This window comes from Ochotona curzoniae, unplaced genomic scaffold (assembly GCF_017591425.1).
Source record: "Ochotona curzoniae isolate NIBS_2020 unplaced genomic scaffold, NIBS_Ocur_1.0 contig_64, whole genome shotgun sequence".
Lineage (NCBI taxonomy): Eukaryota > Metazoa > Chordata > Mammalia > Lagomorpha > Ochotonidae > Ochotona > Ochotona curzoniae.
Genome location: NW_024466502.1, coordinates 14,819,330 through 14,842,525, shown reverse-complemented (window position 1 = coordinate 14,842,525; position 23,196 = coordinate 14,819,330). Strand labels below are relative to the sequence as shown.

At 37.2% G+C, this 23,196-nt stretch overlaps 1 protein-coding gene across 1 annotated transcript in view; it reads left to right on the top strand.

Moving 5' to 3' along the window:
• GPC5 (glypican 5) overlaps positions 1-23,196 on the top strand; it is a 487,184-nt gene that overhangs the window by 177,439 nt on the left and 286,549 nt on the right. The window contains exon 3 of the mRNA XM_040991547.1: positions 21,302-21,996. Within this exon, the coding sequence (XP_040847481.1) occupies positions 21,302-21,996 (695 nt within the window). The remainder of the gene's footprint in view (positions 1-21,301; positions 21,997-23,196) is intronic.

Genomic DNA, 23,196 nt, shown 5'->3' with positions numbered 1-23,196 from the left:
GATCAGTGACGTAGGTGGACGGAAGGCAGCAGAACTTAATGTAAATGAAGTAGACAAACTACCGAGGAAGAAGGAGTGAGCATTTGTGAGATATTTCCAGGTGTCACCCAGGTGAGGACTGAAATTCACTAAGGAGTATTGCAATTAAATGAGGGTCTCTGGTGACATTCACAGGATTAGTTTGAAGAGTATTGGAGGGAGAAAATTCTATAATAGTGAGTTTACAGACAATTGGAAAAGACTTAGAATGTATGAATCTTGAGTGATTTTGATACAAAGGTTGTAGAGAATTGAAGTAGCTGGTAGCAGAAATATAAGGATGTCCTTGTCCCCTTTGGTCTCAGTAACGAATCTCAATCCACAGAGGCATTTGGGTATTATGTTTTGTATAGCCGCTCTTGTATGTTAATGCTATTTTCCTTCATCTCCTACTGTTGTTACACCCAAACAATTTTCTTTGATCCTGTATTATCTATCACATGGACAGTTACCCTAGCATCTATGTTCATTACTACCATGCCATCTTGTTGTCATTTCCTGTAGCATCTTGCTGCTTCCAGTAACTATTTAAGTACCTGCCACTGCTCTCCATCACACACTGTTGCAGTGGAGGGCTGTCCTACAAGCTGGGGCTTCTGGTCTAACAGTTACAGTGTCTAAACTGTCTTAGAGCCCCTCAGTCCCGGTTAGGGTTCTCCAGAGGCCAAAGGCTTGCTTTTGTAGTTAAGAATATTAAAACTCTTAGACATTCTCTCCCAGTGCATTTTATCCTCATTATATGCAATGGCTTGGATTTGGGGATACAGATATTAAGGATTTTAGGTAACATAAAATTGCTGTATTTCCAAATTTAACTCTCGAGTTTATGTTTTAATTAGAAAATAGAAAGTTTTGGGGTTGTGCATTTGGATTAGTAGTTCAGATATCACTTGGGGTTCCTGCATGTCAGAGTACCTGGTACAGGTCCTAGTTCCTTCTCTTCTGGTCTGGCTAGTGCTGGAAGATGTCAGGTTACAGCTCAAGCACATGGCTCGCTGCCACCTGAACTGAGATCTGGATTGAGATCCTGGCTTCAGCGTGGCCTAGGCTTGGCTACTGAAGATACTTGAAGAGTGAACTAACAGATGGAAGATAGCTCTGTGTCTGCCTTGGCTTCTTTGTCTTTTAAATATGAATGAGAATAAATTTTAAAAAGCTTTAAAATGGAGCCTTAAAAATACTAAAAGTGTAAGGATTTCAGATCAAGTAGTAGATGGTATTGTTTGTCTCATTTCATAAGCATGTCAGGATTTCCCTTTCGTATTACAAGTTCATCTGTTTTTCTCTACATAGTGTTGCTCCCTACCCTGCTAGTGTGCCTGCATTTCCACCCACCCTCCTCTTTCTGTCTTTTAAAAAATCTTTACCACATAGCATGTTTCACTTTACATTCACGTGCTTAGCACTGCTTTCATTGGGTAAATGTTTCAACCAATTAGAAATTTTTTTGCATACCATGATTGTGAAACTAGATTTTGTTTTTTAAAAATCAGGTAATTAAGTGTGTTGATGCCAGGGTATTACTGTTGCAGTAATAGCTTTAACTGTTACTGTGTCCAGATGGATGTTTGCGTACAAATTATGAAGGATTTTTGATTATATAATTGCTGCAGTTTGAGGAGAAAGAAACTTCATTTCCACAGAATTTTATTTTTTCCTGTCTTCACGTCAGAAGCAATTTAAGGTCATTTTATAGAACACCATTGCATATGATAGTACGAATGACAAAAAGGCATTTTTGGTTAGAGCGTCTGGTGTCATTTTTAAAGATTGTAGTGCACTTGAGGCAGGTTAATGACACTAAGGAAGATCGTTTGTTCCTCATCAAATACTGATTGCTCTGCTCCTGTTTCAGTCAGAATGAAAAGATCCCATAAATAAAAGCTCTCACATGGCCCAGCTCTGTAGAAGTGTCCTTGTATGCAGGATTACACTATTTAAAGCATTTATTTATTCCCTGGTAGTGAACCTGCACCTTGTGCTCCACAAATAACCTCCAATGCTATCTGTTTGGAGGAGGTTTTGATTGGCTCTCCTCTCTGAGAGGCGTAATACTGTTTTTCTGTTTTTAAATTTTAAATACCATTATTTTTCTAAATTTGTATGCTTTTCTGCATTTAATTTATGTATGCTTGGCCTGTGTCATTAAACATTAACATGCATTTTTGTGAAAACCAAAACCTAATTGTCTATATTCTGTAACGAGATTAATCTTAGTTATATTGCTTATAGTTTTTGATGACTGGAGCATAGACTTCTTGGTGTTTTTCACTTTTTTTATGGTTCAAATTTTACATTAGCTGGCTACACGGAGCTCATCTTGAGCTGGAGCATGAACCATAGGCTTTGCATATAATCCTTAACCTGTGGCTCTGCCATGATGCAGATCAAATGCCTGCTGTGATGCGTGCACAGTTTCTGAAACTGGAAGGTCCCCACTTCGTCGTCATATTATGCATGCAGTTAATTGCTATTTTGATTGAACCAGTGCAAGAATAAAAATATCCATGAATCAGAGGAAATTATTCTCATTAGATATGAAACAAAGAAAGCAGTGGTTTCAAGAACAAATATATTCAAAAATATTCTCATTAAAAGAAATTGCTCTCTTTGGTATAATAAAATTTTTCTAAAGAGAAGCATCTGGCAGAATCATATAGCTTACTGTAGCATAACATTTGGGGTGAATTAAGTGGCTTCAGGCCACAAAATGCTTTCAAGGTTTCTCAATATTTTTTCTTCACTTTAACTTATCTCTGCCTCACAGTTCTCCAATTGGGTCATTTTTCCCCCCTTTAGTATTTTGTAAAAAGTGTCACATTATGAATATTAAATGGAGGTTATGGTCCCTCAAAGGCTACAAATATTCTACGTGGAATTAGTTCAAGCCCATGTATAGAGTGGGAAAGTCTTTCTGTGTTGGATTCTCCTCACAGCGTGAAATACTAGCTTGAACTATTACTACATGGTGAGATACATAACTCGTGGAAGTGAAACGAGGGAGAAACAACCATTTCAGCTCATTTATTGCACAGTTCCTACTCTCACCCCAAAGTTGAACATAATAGGGTTAATTTATGTCATTGAAAAAGCATGAAACTTGATGATGGATCATAACATTGCAAGAGATTTTAGACATTGCTGCATGTTTTCATCTCTGCACCAGCTCACATCAGTTGTTCAGAATATGTTGGCTTGGGAGAGAAAAACAAAACAAACAAAAAAAAGATTTGTAGCAGCCGCTTGTGTATATACTAAAATTGAGATGTCAAGGAAGTAGTTACAGGATGTGGTTAAGAACTTGTGTTTTCTGTCATATTGGTCACTGAATACCATGTTAATTGACTTCATGATGTTGTTAATTTCGATGTTTCTTCCTGTTTAAAAAAAGAGTACCACAACTTTTTCAGGGAAGCACATTTCATTATCTGAGGTTCATTAAACTGAGATGTGCTTTCTTACTGTTTTCATAGTTTGTTTGGACATCTAGAACTATCTTTGAATCCATCTCCTGTGGAAATGTGATTGAATTATTGGCCATGTCTGCATATAAGAGTGGCATGTATGTAATGCTGTGAGAACCTTAATGAAAGTATGACACCACCATCTGCTAGATTATGTTGGAATAAATGCACGTAGTACAAGTTGTAGGAAGAACAAAGTGGGACTAGAAGAGGAGCACTCAAAAGCTCCAGGGCATTACCTTCCTAGTGTCTTAAATGCAGATTCTATTTCTGCTGGTTTAGTTCTCCCTCATGTTTATTGATCTAGTCTTATGTCCACAGATTGTACTTTGTATTGTGTTTTAGAAAGGCCCCTTTCAGTGTTTGCATTTCATTTTTGTGAGTTTGTTTTTACATATTTAGCAGAATGAAACAAAGCAAATTTATAATTGCATTTAATTTGTATATTTGGCCATGATTTATATTTTTACAACACTAAAGATTTGATTAAATAGATTCCTTTTGTTTAGGTACTATTTTCCAAAATTCACTGATTATGGTTTATAAAAATAAGCTCTATATCATTTAATAGTTTCTTCCTAACAGTCCAGCAGCTTTTAGCTGTTGTTCATAAGATTTGTTTTGCACTTCCCATTTTTCAATGTCTAATAATTATTGAGCTGTGCTTATCAAGATGTGACTCCATCAACAGGGGAAATGTATTTGTGTAACTGTACTTTTTATTGCAGTTCGTATTTCTTCTTGAATTATCCTTATCCATTAAAAATATATCTGTAGTAGTTTTGTTGGAGGGCAAACATGAGTTGAACAGATGCATGGGACCCTTTGGTTGATTTAGACCAGGGTTTTGAAATTGTTGTTGACATAGAACTACAATTGTCAAACCATTGATATTTTTAGGTACCACTTGCCACCTTGGACATAGGAGAGAATGTGGCATTGACCCTTGTTTCCACTGGGAATTGATGGCTGAAGTCTCACAGACCTTCCTGATCCTTAGTCAAGGCTCCCTTTTTTAGGGTTTAGTGTAGATTGAGCAGTTCACTAACTTTCTTCTCAGCTTCCTGTGTTCAGCTCATAGGAGAGAACCCATGTGCAATATAACATTGTGGTTGTGTGCTCAAAGACCTGCCTGTGTGGGACTGATCTGACCCTGGTGTGGTTCTAACTTGCTTCACAGAATCACTGTCATGCACCTGCTTGATTGGAAGTCTCAACTCTTCAAATAGAGCATGGCTTCTGCCATCCTGTTGGCTGCTGCAGCTGTGGTGGGGCAACTGTTTGTTAACACTAGTATGTTTTTTCATTTTTGCTTCCTTACTTTCTCTTTTGGCATGTTGTTTTGTCAGCTAATGTTATTACTATGTGTTAGCTTTATGAAATGGGCTGATGACTTTTTTAAGTTAGCCGAGAATAGGAAGAGCCGGTATTCAGATTTTAGAAGAATTATGTGGATTCTACAGCATCTGGTTCCTTGCTTTTTCTTTCCTGTGTAACCTCTTGTCTGAATCTCAGCTCTACTGCTGATGAGTTCATGTAGACCAGCGTGGACAGCAGTATACTTTGAGCATCCTAGGAAGAGGAGAATGGAAGCTTCCTCCGCCTGAGGCTTTGCTCTTCAAGTATGTGGCACTGATGTGTTTAGATCAGCTTGTACCTTTATCTGTTCCACAGAAATGCTGAAGTGTCAGCTAGCAGCCCACAGCAGTGAAGCGCAATGAAATCACCCAAGCCAGTTCATGTCACTGTGGCTATTTCTTTATGCAAACTGATTTTTTTTGTAACCACCTACTCCTTACTGCAAACTCTCAAGTACACATAGTGTAGTTTCTGGAATGTTTTACATTATTTTAATATATTTTTCTTGTAGTGACAGTGTTTTATTGTTATTCACATTTTAGAAGAATCTTAGAAAATATTCAAGTGTTTTCTATGTTTTTCCTACTTATTTTGATAAACACTCCCTAAGAAAGAATGATACTGGAATGTCAGGAATGAATTTCTCTTGTCTAAAATGAAAATAATTGCAGATAATAGTTGCACTGTAAAAATCGAGTGAGTCTTTGTTAATAATTATATTGTTGTTTATGGAAAATGCTTCAATGTTCTCCCAGTCCTAATATAGACAATAAAGAAGGAATAGTTCCATAAATATAATTTCATCATTGTTCTTTATCTTTGTAAATGACTGCAGTGAATGTGGTGGCATTTTCTAACAAGAAAGATTCAGCCAATCCATTTTTATAACATGAAAATAGGCATCAGGGTAAAATACCACATATTGATTAAGTGCTTAATACGCCATTGGTTTATATGGCCTAACAGAGGAATACTTTCGAATGATAGTTCTTCAATAAAAATTGTGTTACGCAATTCTGCGTAGTAATTACAAATGCATTAGGAAACTTAATAGCTGTGCTTGCAAGGCAGACCAGGAAAAATCATGAAATATGGTTCCAATTCCATTGTTACTATATGCTTGTATAAAATAAAGGCCTGAGAATTGTAACTGCATCCACCAATATTGGCCAGTAGTCATATTTCAGTGATGGAGAAAATGTGTATTACAACCTTGCAAACGAAAGTAACAAAAAATATGATGGTTTCAGAAAATAGTGCAGTTCTTTATTTTGTTTTGTTTTTATTGGAAAGGCAGATCAGATTTACAGAGACAAGGAGAGGCAGAGAAAAACATCTTTCATCTGCTGGTTCACTCCCAAGTTACCACAATGTCCAGAGGCAGGAACCAGTAGCCTCTTCTGAGTCTCCAACATGGGTGCCGTGTCCCAAGGCTTTGGGCCGTCCTCCACTGCTTTCCCAGGCCACAAGCAGGGAGCTGGACAGGGAAGCGGAGCAGCTGAGACACAGTCTGGCACTCATATGGGATCCTAGTGCTTGCAAGGTGAGCATTTAGACATGAGCCATTGCTCTAGGCCGAACAACACAGTTTTTAGTGAATTAGCAGTAATTTCCAGGATAATATGAAATAGTTTCAATTTGTACAGAAATTTAAAACCCACTCTGTAAAAGAACAGGTATGAACAAGTGACAGTAAACAGAAACTTATTAACATGGTAATTTCAAACAGAAAAAAAAATTTCTGCATCCCTTGTTTATTAGGCAGTGTATCGTTTGCCAAACTTTTAAGGGAAAATTCATTATGTCCACTCTATGAAACATTATGGAGAAAATAAGAGTGCTTTCTTGAGATGCTAACAGTGGTAACTGTGGAGTGACTAGCAAGACATGGTCATCAAAAGCATGATTTTAAAATTCTTAAGTCAGAAAAGGGAATTTTTCTTTATCTTGTGTGCTGGACTAAGTGTTTATAGAGGTGGCATTTCCATAAAAAGCACATCTAAAATTTCCTTTCAAGGCCATCCGCTGAGCCTGCTGATTCTGCCGTGAACCTGAGTGTATGGGCTAGGAAGAGATGTTCTTGCTTGTCTTTGAAGGTGACAGTCTTGAATGTATTTTTTTTTCCTAACTTGAAAATTGTCCATTGAAAAAAGATCTGTACAAAGAGAACATATTTTGTGTATTTCACATAGACAGTTTTAAGCCCATAATGATACTTTGGTAATGAATACATCTTTGCAAAATCTGAATTTCAATTTTATCAGTAATTTATCTTAAGCCTGCTGTGCTAAAATCTGAAAATATCACAGAAGTCGGTTGCTTTATTGGTCAATGAGTGATGGAGTTGAGGCAGAATCATGGTATGGTAACATTGGTTTATAAGGAGAATCTGGCTCAGAGCTTGTGTTTGAAAGGGATTTGAAGAGAGATTATTCACAGAAGCAAGATTACATGATGGCAGATGGTGAGCCATATGATAGGGGGCCTAGATAAAAAATCTGTATTTTAAAAAACTTTTCTTTATTTGAAAGGCAGAGAGACAGTGAAACATATAGCTTAATATCCCATCTGCTGCTTCTCTAAACGCCTGCCCCCACTGGGCCATATTGAGCCAGGAGATGGGAGTACTGTTTGGGTCTCCCATAGGAATAGCAGAATCTGAGTACTTGACCGCTGTTCACTGCCTTCCTGGGTGTCATTAGCAGGTTGCTGGATTCAGAAATGGAGCTGGGTGCTGAACTTTGCCACTCCAATATGGGTTTGAACACCCTAAGCAACATTGCAGCATTTGCATGAAAGCCCAGCATTCTTGGATACAAAGCATCAAGGGCCATGATCTGAGGTTGGTTTATTCTCTGACAGCAGAGACATGTTAAATGCTCTGTGGTATATATCTAAACTATGTAGGAAGATTATGGGTATCTAAGAGTTCTATTTGGATTAGAATTAGGAGTCATGAGTCCATTCAGTCATCAGCAACATGTATATTTAGTCCAGAGTGGTGACCACAATGTGCAAGGTTATATATTTTGGCATAATGGTCCAAATAGAAATAATTAAAGCTAGCTTAAATGTTAGTGGGGGATTTGGTGGATGGGGTTGGAAAAAAATCAGAAAGGGACCTAATTTGGATCATAAATGCTAAACAAAAATTTCTTCAAGTAAAAATATAATGAACTCTTTTTGTTTTAAAGTAATGGTTTTTGTCTAGAAATCATCTGATTATCTGTTCCCAATCATTGTGTGTCCTCTTCTGGCCTTTGGTCAATAATATTGAGTGCTCAGAAACCCAATTTTTGTGAGTTTCTCCAGTGATGCCAATTTGTGCTTGAGGCTTCTTCACACATTGTTGTATGAGATCATTCCTCGGGCTCTTCTTTAGTCCCTGAGACTAGTGCTAGCTTGTAAACCCATGCTAACCTGTAGGCAGTTCTGAGAAACAGATAGCTTGACATGGAGTTGCCAAAATGTTTCCTTTTGTAATGACAGTGATAGATTAAAAGATATTATATATAATGAATATATATATATATAAATAATATGAACCTCTTAACATGCCATCACAAAAACATGTCTAAAGACAGCTAGCATTCATGTCATTTGGTATTATGCTTTATATATTTAACACTGGTAGACAGTAATTCAGGAATTTGTCACATAGAATAATCAGATTTAATCATCTCTGAGCTTTGCTATTGATAGCTACTCATAATTAGTGCATTGAGTACAAGATAACTGTACTTAAATTGACTAACATGTACAATATTTGCCTTTCTGGATGAATTTAACATAAAGCTAAAGATTTTCTAAGTTTATTTTTCATGTCTGTTAGCTTTGTACCTGTGTGTTCACAATCATCTTCACTAACATTTTAACATTACTCCAGAAAGAGGAAACAGTCTGAGATTTGAGCAATGCGTGTTTAGCACTGCAGCGTGTTTGATCAAAGGGAATCATGTATGATTTCCTTCTTCCCCCCCTCCAAATTATCTGTAACATCTTTTCAAAATAAGTTATTGCATGGCTGTTATTTTTTGCCTGATATTTGCTAAGATATCTAAAAACATCAAATAACTACCAGAAGAGAGAGGGAGAGACGACAGACAAAGTATTGGATAGTTCACTCACTAGGTGGCTGCGATGGCTGGAACTGATCCACGCTGAAGCCAGGGGCCTTTGGGTCTCACCTATGTCCCATGTTGATGGAAAGGGTCCAAACTCTTGTGCTATCTCCCCCTAGAGCTGTATTCGAAGTTGAACAGCTGTGACATGAAGCAGTACCCATATTTGATGCCAGCATTGCAGTGGCAACTTTACCTGCTATACCACGAGGCTGGTTCCAACATTTTATAATCTGTATTCTTGCCTTTTGCCATCTAGACTGGTCCAAGATACCTTGCTGTATACAGTAATAAAAAGCTGTAACTTTATTAAAACCAAAACCTGTTTATATCTGAAAAGTAAATAACATAATCCTTTATTATTATCCCCTTTCTGCAGAATTATATACCACTACATTAAAAAAGAGCAAGGATTTGATATTTGACCTATTGACTAGGAGTTCAGTGATGATCCCTGCATCCCATACTGGAACAAAGAGACTTGAGTCTTGTTTCTGCTCCAGTTTCCTTCTAATGCGTGTCATGGGAGGCAGCAGGCAATGCGGGGTCAGCAAGGGGATGACTGACTCCCCACATTCAGAACCTGGATTGCATTGGAGGTCCTGACTTCAGTGTAGCCCAGCCCTGGCCATTGAAAGGCACTGGTATGTGATTCAGTCCTTGTGACATCTCTGCTTGTCTTCCATTCTCCATTTTTCTGCCTCAGATTAAAAAAAAAATCAAAATGAATTTAATCCAAAAGGATAAAATTACCTAGTAAGCATACATGCCATAAAGGACAAGATATTTTTTAAAGTAATTTAAATACTACTAAATTTTTCATAAGTCCAATAATTTAACAGATATCCTATATATATTTTGACAGATAAAACTCATAATTATCTGTAATTCTGACTTAAGCTATCTGACCACAAATATGTACTAATACCTACTAAGAGCCCAAAGTGGTTAAGTATGTTTGAAAAGAACTTCTATAATTACAGTAACTTTTTGCCCATAGGCAATTATTGCATACTTATGTTTGAGACCTGGTGCTTATGAAGGTAAGTATATGGTGAATAAAGAATGATATCTTGTCCTACCAAAAAATGGCTGTAGGGCAGATATATAAACATTAATAAATAAAGATGGAATGCCACTATAAGTGTCAGGTATGAAATGATATGTATTTGTGACCTGAAATAGTAAAATTACTAATATAATTATTCCTGCATATCTACTGGTTTCTGAATCCAGAACACCCTGTGAATAAGAAAGTCTGATGAATGTTCAAGTTTCTTGTATAAAATGGCATTGTATTTATCTTTCACCTATACACATTGTTTTGTATACTTTAACATCTTTTCTGCATTACTTAGAATGTCTGCATTACTTATGTTAGAACCTTAATGACATATCCTACTTGTTTTATTGTTTTTTTAGGGAATGACGAACAGGGGAGAAGTCTGTATATCTTTAGGACCAACACAGTCTTATTTTCCCTGGGTATTTCTATCTTCAGTTGGGAGTGGCGGTGTGAACTGCCTGGGGAGACCTCAAGCATAAGGTGCCACTTGCTCTTGAGAATGGATTTAAGTGTTCCACGTATAAAAGGGAAGGGGAGAAAGGGAATCTGAGAATTTGGAAGAGCCAAGAAGCACCATATTTCTGTGTTTAGAAAAGAAACTGTGTGTGTGTGTGGTGGAAGCAGAGGGCACAAGGAAGGGGCAAGGACAGAGAAGATGAACGTGGAAACAGGTCAGTGCTCACCCCAGAAAGTACGTGGTCCGAATTTCTAATGTCTGATTAGCATGGAAAACTTAGGGCCTCATCCCTGACCTACTGAATCTGAGTGTTGATATGAATCAAAAGCCTGACATAACTCACATGTCTTTGGTCTCAGAGATCTTGTTGTTGACAGTAGGAGGATGTGACACTTTTATTGTTGTTTAATTCTGTTTGTCCCTAAAAACCAGCATGCTTAAATGTATGTTGTGAATGTACTTAGAAACACTATGAAAAATGTTAGTATTTAATAGGTCAGGAAGGTATAAGGCACCCTAGATAGCAACTTAGAGAAGTTTAACTAAATAAAAATACATAAAATGTCTGGTAACATACTATTGGCAAAACTTTATAGCATACTTTTTTCTTTTACACCCTCCCTCAAGTACAATACATCGTGTCTGAACTACTTAATCATCCTGGAACACTGAAACAAGCTTGATTCATGCTTTGAGTATAACTAAATATTTTCTTAAGACTATACTGAGGTTTCTGAAAACAGTCCAATGAATTTTCAGACAAGTCTCAGGGGTTTTCTGACCAGCAGGCCCCCAAGACGGCCCAAGGGGTGAGGCAATCGTGTTTTGCAGCTGCAAGAATCACTGGAGAGAGAGTCTGATCAAGCATATCTGTTTATTGTAAAGCATGCACAAGCCTTTATAGACTAAAGGGAAGGCGGTGGGGCATATTCTGATGGTCCTCCCATTTAGCAGTGGCACTATAATTGGCAAGAAGGCACGTCTATCTTCCTAGACCCTCTAATAATTTCATAGGTCACGTACAACAGTCACAGCTGACAGGTAGGCTGTGGGTCACAGATACCATGCAGGCTGGCAAATGAGTTGGGCCGCACCTGACTTCTCAGAGCTGCTTATTAAGGAAGTCCCAGCACAGCTCATCCAAGGACAGAAAAGAAAGACTGGGGTGCAACCTATTGCTCTTGCTGCAAGCCCAGTGAACCGACTAGGTTGAGGTCTCAGTTATCTGAACCTTGTCAGGGAGTTTCCCCAGGGACACGGTGTGCGGCGTGTCTGTGACCTTCCACATAGGCCAAGCAGGCAGGGATCCAGGAGCAATCTCCCACAGTGAAGGATTTACATCTTTACCTAAAACTGTCAAGTTAGCATTCCATTTCATAACAAGGAAGATTATAAAAGAATCTGTGCATTGTGAGTGTGGTAAGTGGGTCAGCCTTTATCATTGTGAGGACTACGAGGAGTTGATATAGGGACCAGTGCTCTTTGCTGCTGTTGGGGTCAAGAGCACAGTCTGGATAAAACTGGAAATGGGAATATCCAAGGGAGGGCAGTAATAATAGGTGTGGATAATAATTGGTGCTAAGTGAAGGAAAAATGTGAAATAAGTACTGCTAATGACTGCGTTTGAGTGCATTGTAACATTAAAATGTCTTAAGCAATATCATGGATAATTCTTTTGAAATGAAAGAAAATGGTTATCACAATCAAGAGAGCAATGCAAAGGAATTATAACTCAGTCATTTCATTAAAGCTCAGAATTGATTATTACCTTCCTAAGTGATGCTTTCTGCTTTTTCATGATTGTCAAATGTATAACTACAATCCTTGCTACCTAATGTAAATTTGCAAAAAAGAAAATTTTAAGAAGGAAGGAAATGGATTGTTAGCTCTAGTTTTGCAAAATTAAGTACAATAGCCATAAGTTGACTACGTTTTGATTGTATTCAATATGATAGTGAAACACTTAGAGCGTTTTTGAAAGGTTCTGAAGGTTTTGTTTGTATTTTTCTTTTTAATAAAAGAGATCTTGTCATTGAGTTGATTATGTGGGTATTTGGAAGAAAAATTATTTCATCTTTCAAGTTCATTGCTCTTCCTAATATGCTGATATTGCAAAAAAATTTTGCCTTTGCTCTGTAGAATCACAACAAATAAGGTTATTTCATTTTATTTTCAAGGGTCTTGAATAAGGGCAGCAACGTTTTTGAATTGGTTGATGTTAATCAGCAAAACCTGTTACTTATGGAGTCATGTTTGGACTCAGTTACTTAAGATTTAGATTCTGGGGAGTCATTAACTTTGAAGGTAGTCTTGCATTTAAATTCAAATCTTTAGAACATTTAGACAGATTTTCTAACAACCTTCACGTAATTGCCATAGTCTATTCTTTCTACTTTTAGTTATGTTACTGTAGTGTATTTTCTGATGACAGCCATGAGAGCAAGAATGAATGTTATAGTACAACAGACTCCTCTTGGTCGGATTGATTCTGTGTTTATAGCCCGTTTCAGTTATCAGGAAGTATTGCAATTTTTCTGCTTACTATTTGGACAGCATGGGATGGTCTAAAATTGTGTACCATCTGAAGAAATTTTTCTCTTGTCAAGTTTGAAATCGAGTGTTTATTTAATTGTGACTTTGGAGTGGATACTTTCAATTCATTTCTTTCTGTTTGCTGACCTGTGACTATGGCAGCACTCAAACACGATATCTGGGACCACAATACAGCAGGTCTATAGAATAGGAATCAGGATGCTCATATAATCAGGAAGTTCCAAATGAAATGAAAACCTTTTATTAAAAGATGTTTTTATACAGCGTCTGGTGGTTAGAACTCACCAACACTATACTTTAGTATGAATTTGTGTGATCATTTAGACAATACTCTGGTGGAATTCCTTTAGCATTTTTATTAAGAGGAGTAGAAACAAATACTTTTAATTTTAGGAGGTATTCAAGTGCTCCAAGACTTGTAAGGAATATGTACAATGCTGTGCTTGCTGAACATTAATATATTATTAGGAAACAATGCACCAAAATGAGCATGGAAATTAGTGACAATTCTTAGAACAATAAATATGTCAAATGACTTGCAATGATTTGATATAATGAAAAAATATAACTAAAAAAAAAAGAGTTAATGAACATTGCTTTTTAAATGATGTTAGGGAGTTTTTTTGTTGTTGTTGTTGGAAAGGCAGAGTTACAGAGCTAAGGAGAGAGGAGATTTTTCTTCCAGTTTCTGCTTCACTCTCTAAAAGGTTGCAACATCCAGGGCTGGGCTAAGCCTAAGTCAAGATCCAGAAATTTCATCTGAATCTATCAGGTAGGTGGCAGGTACCTGAGTACTTGAATCATGTTCTATTACATTTTCAGGTGTATTAGCAGAGAGCTGGATCAGAAGCAAAGCAGCCAAGATGCAGACTGGCACTAATGTAGGATGCCGGCATTGCAGGTTGCATTTAATATGCTGTGCCATATTGTCAGCTCCTGATAATCAGTCTTAGCTGTATATCACTTCCTTTTGCACATTAGGGAATTATATATATTTGATATTGAAGAAAATATTGAGGTGAGTTATCATTATGTCGGTACAGGAATGAAATTTCCAAGCATTTCACTTTGATTACAATGTCATATGCTACTTAATAAAATTGCTTAAAAGAATCCAGGGTTATCTGTGGTGTAATAGAAAACAGCTAGAGATTAGGAGGAAATATTCATTTCAGCATTTGTCCTCAAAGTATGATCTGTGGTTCGAGAGACCTTTCTGTAGTATCCATTGGGTCAAAACTGGTTTCATAAAACTCTTAAGTCAGAGTTTTCTGCTTTCTCTGTCATTTGCATTAATAGTGCAAAAGCAATGGTCAGTAAACTGCTGGGCTGTTTATGTTACTGGACCAAAATTAGTCTAGGAATCATTTTATATTTTGCTTTAATAGCTGCATTTTCTAAAATTCTAGTTTTGTTGTGAATGCCCAGATGAAACATTATACATTATTGACTTTGCTAAATATAAACCCTCAATTTTATGTGTTTTTCATTTTCTGTGTGACAGAATGAAAAAAACCATCTTTTGTACGCCAAAACATAATGACTATCTCCATGAAAATCACTTTTGTGGTTGTCTGAACTAGTTACTCTTTTCCCCCTTATCACACTTTTTTTTTTTCCATTGAGCAGAAGCTTTCTGTGTTCCATCCTAGTGTTTGGTTTTGACCTTGGCTCCAATTCTGAATGTAGTTATATGTCACTGCATTCCAAGGAAGGCTACAGAGATGGCCCAAGTAGTTTGGTCCCACTCAACTGTGTGAGGATCCAAGATTGTGCCATAGACTCCAGATTTCAGACTGACTTTGCGACAGACATTTGGAGAGCAAACCTGCAAATGAGATGTTCCTCATTTTGGCTATCTCTCTTCTTTTCTTGTCTTTCAAGTAAAGTCCAAAAAATTAACGGGCAAGATGTGAATATTCAGACTTGAATAACTGAGAGACATTTTCATAAAGTGAGCCTGCAGCTTTAAGGAAATAGCTTACTATATTTCTTGCCAGTGAAAACATTGGTAATTTGAAAAGTTGTCCATTTGGAAAACTTATGTCCATCAAACTGAGCTTGCCAAGTTCTGAATACCTGAAAATTTGAAGTATTTCAATACTGGGAAAATCTGCATAACCTTTGGATTAACGTATTCTGAAAATCAATATATGTATGAAAAAATCTTGCATTAGTAAGGGAACCATTTAGAGTGAAAGAATGACCGGTGGATTTTAGTTAATTAGCAGAGTATGAAAAGTTCATTGATAGGTTATTAGATTCTGCCTTGCAGTTAACACCAAAAATCAACCTGCTATAATTTGGTTTAATAACAAAGACAAATGATAGCAATGATCTGAAAAATCTTTTAGATATCCCTGCTTTTTTGGACTTTTCTTTGGTAATGTGATTGCCCTAGAATGCGTCATTTTGCTTATTATCTTCATTCTGAAGCTCCCAGTCCCTCCAGCTTCATCACCAATTGTTTATATGTATGTGGGAAAATTCAATGAATTCTCCCTTCAAATCAAGTCTTGCAAACCTATATCCCCATCTAGTACCTGCTTTGATTCTCTGCTTCCATAATAGCAAAGATTTATAAATGTTGTCTGTTTACTGTCTCAGTCCTGCTTCTTTTGTGTTTACAAAAGTTATAAAAAAAAAAAACCACTTTCTTGTCCTCATGGTCATTTGTTGCTCCCCGTTTCAACTGATCTCCTAAGAGCATTCCACATAATAGATTGCTGTCTTATCCTTACCTAATCTCCTTTTCTTAATTTCTCAGGCACTCTGTTTTCCTGATTTTCCTTACGTGGTTTCCTATGAACTATTTTTGGATTTTCGGTTGTTTGTTTCTGAATCTCTTGATTTTTAGCTGCTGTCTCCTTAAGTTATTTCATCCAGTGGCATGACATCACTCTCCATGCTCATGACCTTCCGATTCCAATCTAAAGCTTTTGCTTTTAATTTTAGATCTCATTCATTTAAACTCATTGTATACTGGTGGAAGCAGCCGTATTTCTCACACGTATCAACATATATTGTATAGTGTATGTAGAATACTCTATAAATGTATGTATAGATGTATAGATGTATACTATATATCTATGTGTTTGTGTGTGGACAGAATAAGTATTATGAGAAAAGAAACTTATTGGCCTGTTCAACTATCAAAGTAATAAGCATTAATTGAATTGATTAATGAAAAGTGAGCATTACACAGAACTAGATTTGAATACATTGAACAAATAGTGGATAATGTGCTGTAACAAACAAGAATGTAGAACTTCTCGTTTTCTTTTGATGACAAAAACTGCAAATTAGGGCAGGGACTGTGAGGTGGTTATAGTAAAAGTTCTTATTTATTTAGGCAAATGTCTTAGGGTGTGAAGTTACCAAAATGATAAGTTCACATGAGAAAGCAAGAACTATCAGTAAAGGGTATTGATCTGTTTGTTCTATTTAAAATAGTTTATATAAATCAATAAATGACTATTCTATGGATGTTTATATTTCTAAGAGTGAATTTCTGAGTTTATTAGAAGGCTTTAAGAAAATTTGATTTAAAATCTTTGCCCCAGAATGTTATATGATGTCTTCCACAGTTAGTGGCTTAATGGTGATTTTATCTGGTACATATGTGCTTAATTCATTTATTGATTTCAGAATGTAAGTGATTGTAAATTAGGGGTAACAGTAATCGCTGAATTACTGAGGAGGGAAATGAAGAGGTTGCAATGTCTAAAAAGCGTTTTCCTGGATTGATTTCTGTCAAATTCTTGGTGATACAGATTGATATTCCTCTTGCTATTTATTCATATAGATGAGTGATTTTCAAGAATTATGGTATAAATCATACTGAATGATATTAAAAATATGTCACTCAATATTTTCATTCTGGAAAAAAATTAAAGAAACATGTCAATATAAGTGAAAATTCCATAGAACGACTTATAGGATAAAGAAGTAGAGAATGGGCTCTTTTATTTGAATGTGCTAGCTCCTTGGGACTGATACTTGATAGAGTTGTTGAGCTGTCATTTGGGATGCCTGTGTCCCGTGTCTGGAGGACCCCAGTCCCAGGTCTGCCCTTGGTTTGGCTTTCCTGTGAGTGCACACCCTGGGAGGCAGCTGGTAATGGCTGCAGTTCTTAAGTCTCCAGGTTGGGATCCTGGCTTGTGCCGTCACCCGGGCCCAGCCCTGCCAATGTGGACATTTGAGTGATGAATGAGACAGGAGTTCTATCTACTTGGTTCTGGATCTGCCTCTCAAAGTAGATAAATAAATACAAATTTTAATATATAGTGTCTGTAGTGTCTATAGTGCCTATAGTGGCTACGATTATCCTCTAAGAATTAAAGGAATTAGTAAGTGTGATAATCTTGATATTATTGGAAGGTATTTTTCTCCCCAAGAAGAGATGGAATCAGCATTCACTAAAATATGTATGTGGTAAAAACTGATAGTGAAATCGCTCTAAAATTATGTACTTTTGTTTTCATCTGTTCATTAGTTAATGTAAAATTATACAGTTTCAGACACAAGTGTCTGCAAATGTGCAAAGTAGTAAAGACTCATATGTTACAGTAACATCAGCTGCAACTTGAGAACTGTAACAGTGAAGAATCCACATTGAAATGTCTGTACCAACACAGATACACACTGTAAAATCCTCCGATTTTCCATGACTTATATGACTTAATCTATTTCATCTATGTCATTGCTATATTTGAGTATATATGTGGCCTTAAATTATAAACCATCAATTTCATATTTTTAAATGTTCACATATCAGAAATAATAAAAATAAGATCATGAGATGTTTATTCCTATTGTGCTGTAGACGTTATTACAGCAGTTATTTCATGATCATTGCCCTTTGAAATCAATTTTATCTTTCAACCAATAAAAGTGCTGTAAATATTAAGCTTCTGCTTTTACAAAAGGCATCTTCAAATAAATTCTGATTTAATTTAAAATCAATATCATCTGATTTTATCTCTCCCAGTTTTATATAAATTTAGCTCCTGATTGAAATGTCAGTAATCACTTCTGTGTGGCGTAAAATGTCTCTAAAGGGAATACTAGCTAACAAATGGCTGAAGTAGAGCTCTTGTCTTAGGTGTCTTCTTAAATTAAATAAAATATTGGTGTTCAAAATGAGCACAGTTGCAAACATTGCACATCCTGACTTCCCTGTTTGAGGAGACACTATATATAAGGAATTTTCTTGAGTAGATAAATTTATTTTCTCATAAAGCTAAGAGGAATTGTCAATTTTATTTAAAATTGGAGAAAGAAAAAGAACAAACCCTTTGGAAAGCACATGTCAATGCCTGTTACTTTATCTTAAATAATTTTCCAATATTATTTTCAACCATTATTGCTAAACAAAAGAATTTTTATCTACTCTCCTCCATAAATAACTACACATGGGATATTGAAAACCAGGAATCTACGTATGACAAAATGTGTAACTTAGCAGTTTTATTGTAGTTCAAGCAACAAAGGTCCCGTTCTGTTTTCACACTCTCTGTTGGGTGTCTGTGAAACCAAAATCTTATGTGGCTGAGACTGCGGCTGAGGTGTCAGAGTGTTAAGGGCCAGAGCTTGCTGAACCACCCTAGAGCATTTTATGCTTAAATGCAATTGCAATGTTTTCACATTCTTGGACCAACATAGACCTGCTGGGTTGGAAATTCATTTTTCAGAGGCTTGGTAATCTGAACTTTGTCCATGCAGCCAAGGTGATCTGGGATGGGGTGTTGAAGTGGGGTAGGGGCAAAACAAATTATCTTACTGGGCCGAGCTAATAGCCTCAATTGGTGCCTTTTTGACTATCCCATGTTCAGTTTTTCCTGTCATTAGGCAGTAAGTAGTGTATACTCTAGAGGGCACCAGAAATGCACAGAGTACAGGGATCCTGACTAGTTATCCTCTTGGCTGACAGAGCTCTGTATTACAAAAGTCTTTAAAACCTGTTATTGTTGATTAGAAGATGGATGAAACTTCATACATCATGTGAAAGTCTTGAACCCAGTGTGAATTAACATCAGACTGAAGTCAGAATATGTGACATTGGGCCGATTTTGTGGCTCAGTGAATTGAGGCACTGCATGAGCTGCCTGCCTCCACTGCTTAGTCCCAGTCCTGGCTACTCCATCCTTCTAATCCAGCTTTGTTCTGAACTGGTCAGGAAGCAGTGGTTGATGGTGCAAATACTTGTGTCCCTGGTGCTGAACATGAGAGGCTCAGAGTTCCTTGCTGCAGATTTTGCCCTGACATGTAGCACTGGCAGTTACAGGCTTTTGGGAAAGGAGTCACCCATGGAAGGCTACTCTTCCTTGTTACCTGTGTTTGTAAACAGTGAACCAACCACCTGTGGTCCAAGAAAAGAGGCCAGGGGCTTTTTCTTCACTCCCTGCTCCTCTACCCTGTCCCTCTCCATCTTAATTAGAGGACTGAATGGATCTGTGACTCCCTTAGTTATGTAATAAGCATTACAAGAAATAAATAATAAAACATAATGTACAACATTAAGTCATTTGTACTCTTTATGACAATGTGTTCAATGTCTTTTGTTAAATTACAGGTGTAGTTATGACATAGTTTTACCTCATGAGTAATTCTGAACTTCAGCTTTATATTTTTCCATATTTTTAAAAATTATAAACTCAGACAATGATTTGATTACTGGATTACTGTCTGATCATTAGCAACCTAATTAAAAATGACTGTAAGGTTGGAGCTATGGGAAATAACGTTATTGACTATATTTTATGATTAATTATATCTTACTTAGGCCAGTTGTAAAACATAACTGTTGGGGTGTCCAGAGTGGTTCATCACTGTCACCATTTTGAAATATCATTTGCTGATTATTCTGTCACATTTCTTGATTTTCTCTCATTGCATAAATAAATTATTCTTGCCTCTTCATTTTAAAATTTTATTGTATTGGTAAGCAGGTTTGGGGAGAAAAGAGAGAACTAGTGGGTCTCTCATCCACTGCTTCACCATCTAAATGTCCACCATAGCTGAGCCTGTGTCAGGACTAAAACCTGCTTCCCCGCAGGGGGGCGTTATTTGCAAGCAAACAGACGTGATGCCAAACCTCCAGTAAAGGAATGTGCCCATTCCGAGCTGTACTTTGATTACTGTGCCAAACATTCACCCCTGTTCTTGGAACTTTAAGAGGAAATTGACTTCTGTTACATAGTAAATGCAGTATATTGCAGAGTAAAACTTGGAACATAAGATGATCGGAACAGTGGGTTATAATCGAAGGCTTATCACAATAGTTTCATCAAATTATATCATTTATTTTCCAGTGATCAGCATGGTGTAATAATTTACTGGTTGTTTGGTAGTCAAATATTATTTATTTTGATTTTGAAAATGCTAAAAAATAAAGAAGTTTGGGCCCGGCGCGGTGGCGCAAGTGGTTAAGTCCTCGCCTTGCACGCCCGGGATCCCATATGGGCGCCGGTTCTAATCCCGGCAGCCCCGCTTCCCTTCCAGCTCCCTGCCTGTGGCCCCGGAAAGCAGTCGAGGACGGCCCAAAGCTTTGGGACCCTGCACCCGCGTGGGAGACCCGGAAGAGGCTCCTGGCTTCGGATCGGCATAGTATCGGCCCGTTGCGGCTCACTTGGGGAGTGAATCATCGGACGGAAGATCTTCCTCTCTGTATCTCCTCTCTGTATATCCGCCTTTCCAATAAAAAAAAATAATAATAAAAATAAAAAATAAAAAAAAAATAAAAAATAAAGAAGTTTGAGAATTGTTACATGTTTCTTTGGGAAATTAGCCTCTCTGAAGTAACTGATTTGTTATCTAACTTTCATTCTGGATAAAAAAGGACAAAACTACAAAATTGCAGCAGGGGTGAAGCAAGCATTGAATGTCATTGCTGCTTATAAATAATGAACTCAGGCTGTGAAATACATTTCTCAGTGACAACATTTTTTATCATTACTGGGATATGAATAACTATAGAATAAAAAAAGAAACCACCATGAATGTTAACTTATTTTTGATTAATGTATGTTCAGCAGACTTTGACTCTAGGAACTCTATCTCTATAAAACTTGCATGTTATTTACAGTGGCCATTGTTGCAAACCATCATCCTTGGAAAGCTAGATTTTGTGTAGTCGCCTTAGCTCTTTAGGTTAGCTCGATGCATTAAAATCGTGAATTCTCCAGAGCTGCTTTAGCATGAATACCAAATCATTTCCTCCTTTTTCTTTGCTTGATTACAGAAACTCTTGAAACTCTCATCAAGCAAGCAGAAAATTACACCAGCATCCTCTTCTGCAACACCTACAGGAACATGGCGTTGGAGGCCGCTGCTTCAGTTCAGGAATTCTTCACGGATGTGGGGCTCTATGTATTTGGTGTGGATGTTAATCTCGAAGAATTTGTGAACCGATTTTTTGATAGTCTTTTTCCTCTGGTCTACAATCACCTCATTAACCCCGACGTGACTGACAGTTCCCTGGAATATTCAGAATGCGTTCGCATGGCTTGTCGAGAGGTTAGTCCATTTGGAAATATTCCAAGAAGAGTAATGGGACAGATGGGGAGGTCGCTGCTGCCCAGCCGCACCTTCCTGCAGGCACTCAATCTAGGCATTGAAGTCATCAACACCACAGACCACCTACGCTTCTCCAAAGAGTGTGGCAGAGCCCTCCTGAAGATGCAGTACTGCCCCCACTGCCAGGGCTTGACTCTCAGTAAGCCCTGCATGGGGTATTGCCTTAATGTTGTGAGAGGCTGCCTCGCTAACATGGCAGAACTTAACCCACACTGGCATGCTTATATCCGGTCCTTGGAAGAGCTGTCAGATGCCATGCGTGGGACTTATGACATTGAGCATGTGCTGCTGAACTTCCACCTGCTTGTGAATGATGCCATTTTGCAGGCTCATCTCAATGGACCACAGTTACTGGAACAGGTAAGCAGCTTCTCTACATTTACCAGCTGATTTCTTAGAACTCAGAAGATTAGCCACCATTTATAGTGTAACAGCTTTGTTGATCATTAGCACATTGTTATGTATGTTGAAAGTGTGGCAGTATGATAAATTTTTACCTTGGGAAAAAGTTTGAAAAGGAATTGATATATTTGATGAAAATGATTATATCTTACAGCAAAATTTTGGCTCAGTTCCGTTTCTGTCCTATTCTATTCTAGTGAGGTAAGATCTCAGATTTAAATTAGGAAATGAGAGATTTGAATCTATAACTAGCATTGATCAAATACAAGATGTCACACAAGTCTTTAGCCATTTTGAGCTTCAACATTCTCACTGATAAAGAAATAGTAACATGCATCTTTTGAAGTGTTATATTTGGATTGATAGTATTATGTATGCAAACCATCCTGTGAAGTACCAAACACTCAAAACATGGGTAGTTACTGTTAGATGTTTAGAGCTATTTAGCTGGGAAATAGCAAATGTTAGTTGTGTATACATGAAGTTTAGACTTGATAACTTGGTCCTGGAGAGTGTTTCATCTGAGACTTCAGAATCTTTCACTGTGATGGTGTGATGATTTTTTTTTTAAATGTGGCATGCATGCTGTTCTAGTGTTTTATTTCTAGGAGACTAACACATTTTTGAAACAAAATTATCAAGTTGAAGAATGTTAGATTTCCCTATTTCTGTCACTTCTCTGTAGGGCCATTTTCTTAACCATTCATGGGTGTTCTTGGTAACAGTGCTCAATCATCTACAGTGAAGCAGGACATGCTGCTGATTGTCATTCTGAGTCTTCTGAGAAAAATTGTTGTTCCCTGGTGCCAACAAGATGCGTCTTCTACCACAGCGCTGGCTTAATTGATAAACGGTCATTCTCATCATTAGCTCCAAATGCCAAACCCTTTAGTGCATTCCTGATAGAAATTGTTTATGAAAATCTTCATGTCTGAAAATATGTCCACTTTCTCTTGCTGACATTTTTATATTTTCAAGGCCAGTGTGGGCCTGTATGGTACCCACATGCTGCTTCATGAAAAGTCAAAATGTTACCCATGTTAGGCAAGTGCACCACTGTGGCACTTCATGGGTAAAGTGTGAAGTGGCTTTTGATGCCTGCTCACTGTTCCATTCAGCTCATGTGCCAAATTGAATAAAATCCACGAGCTGACATAA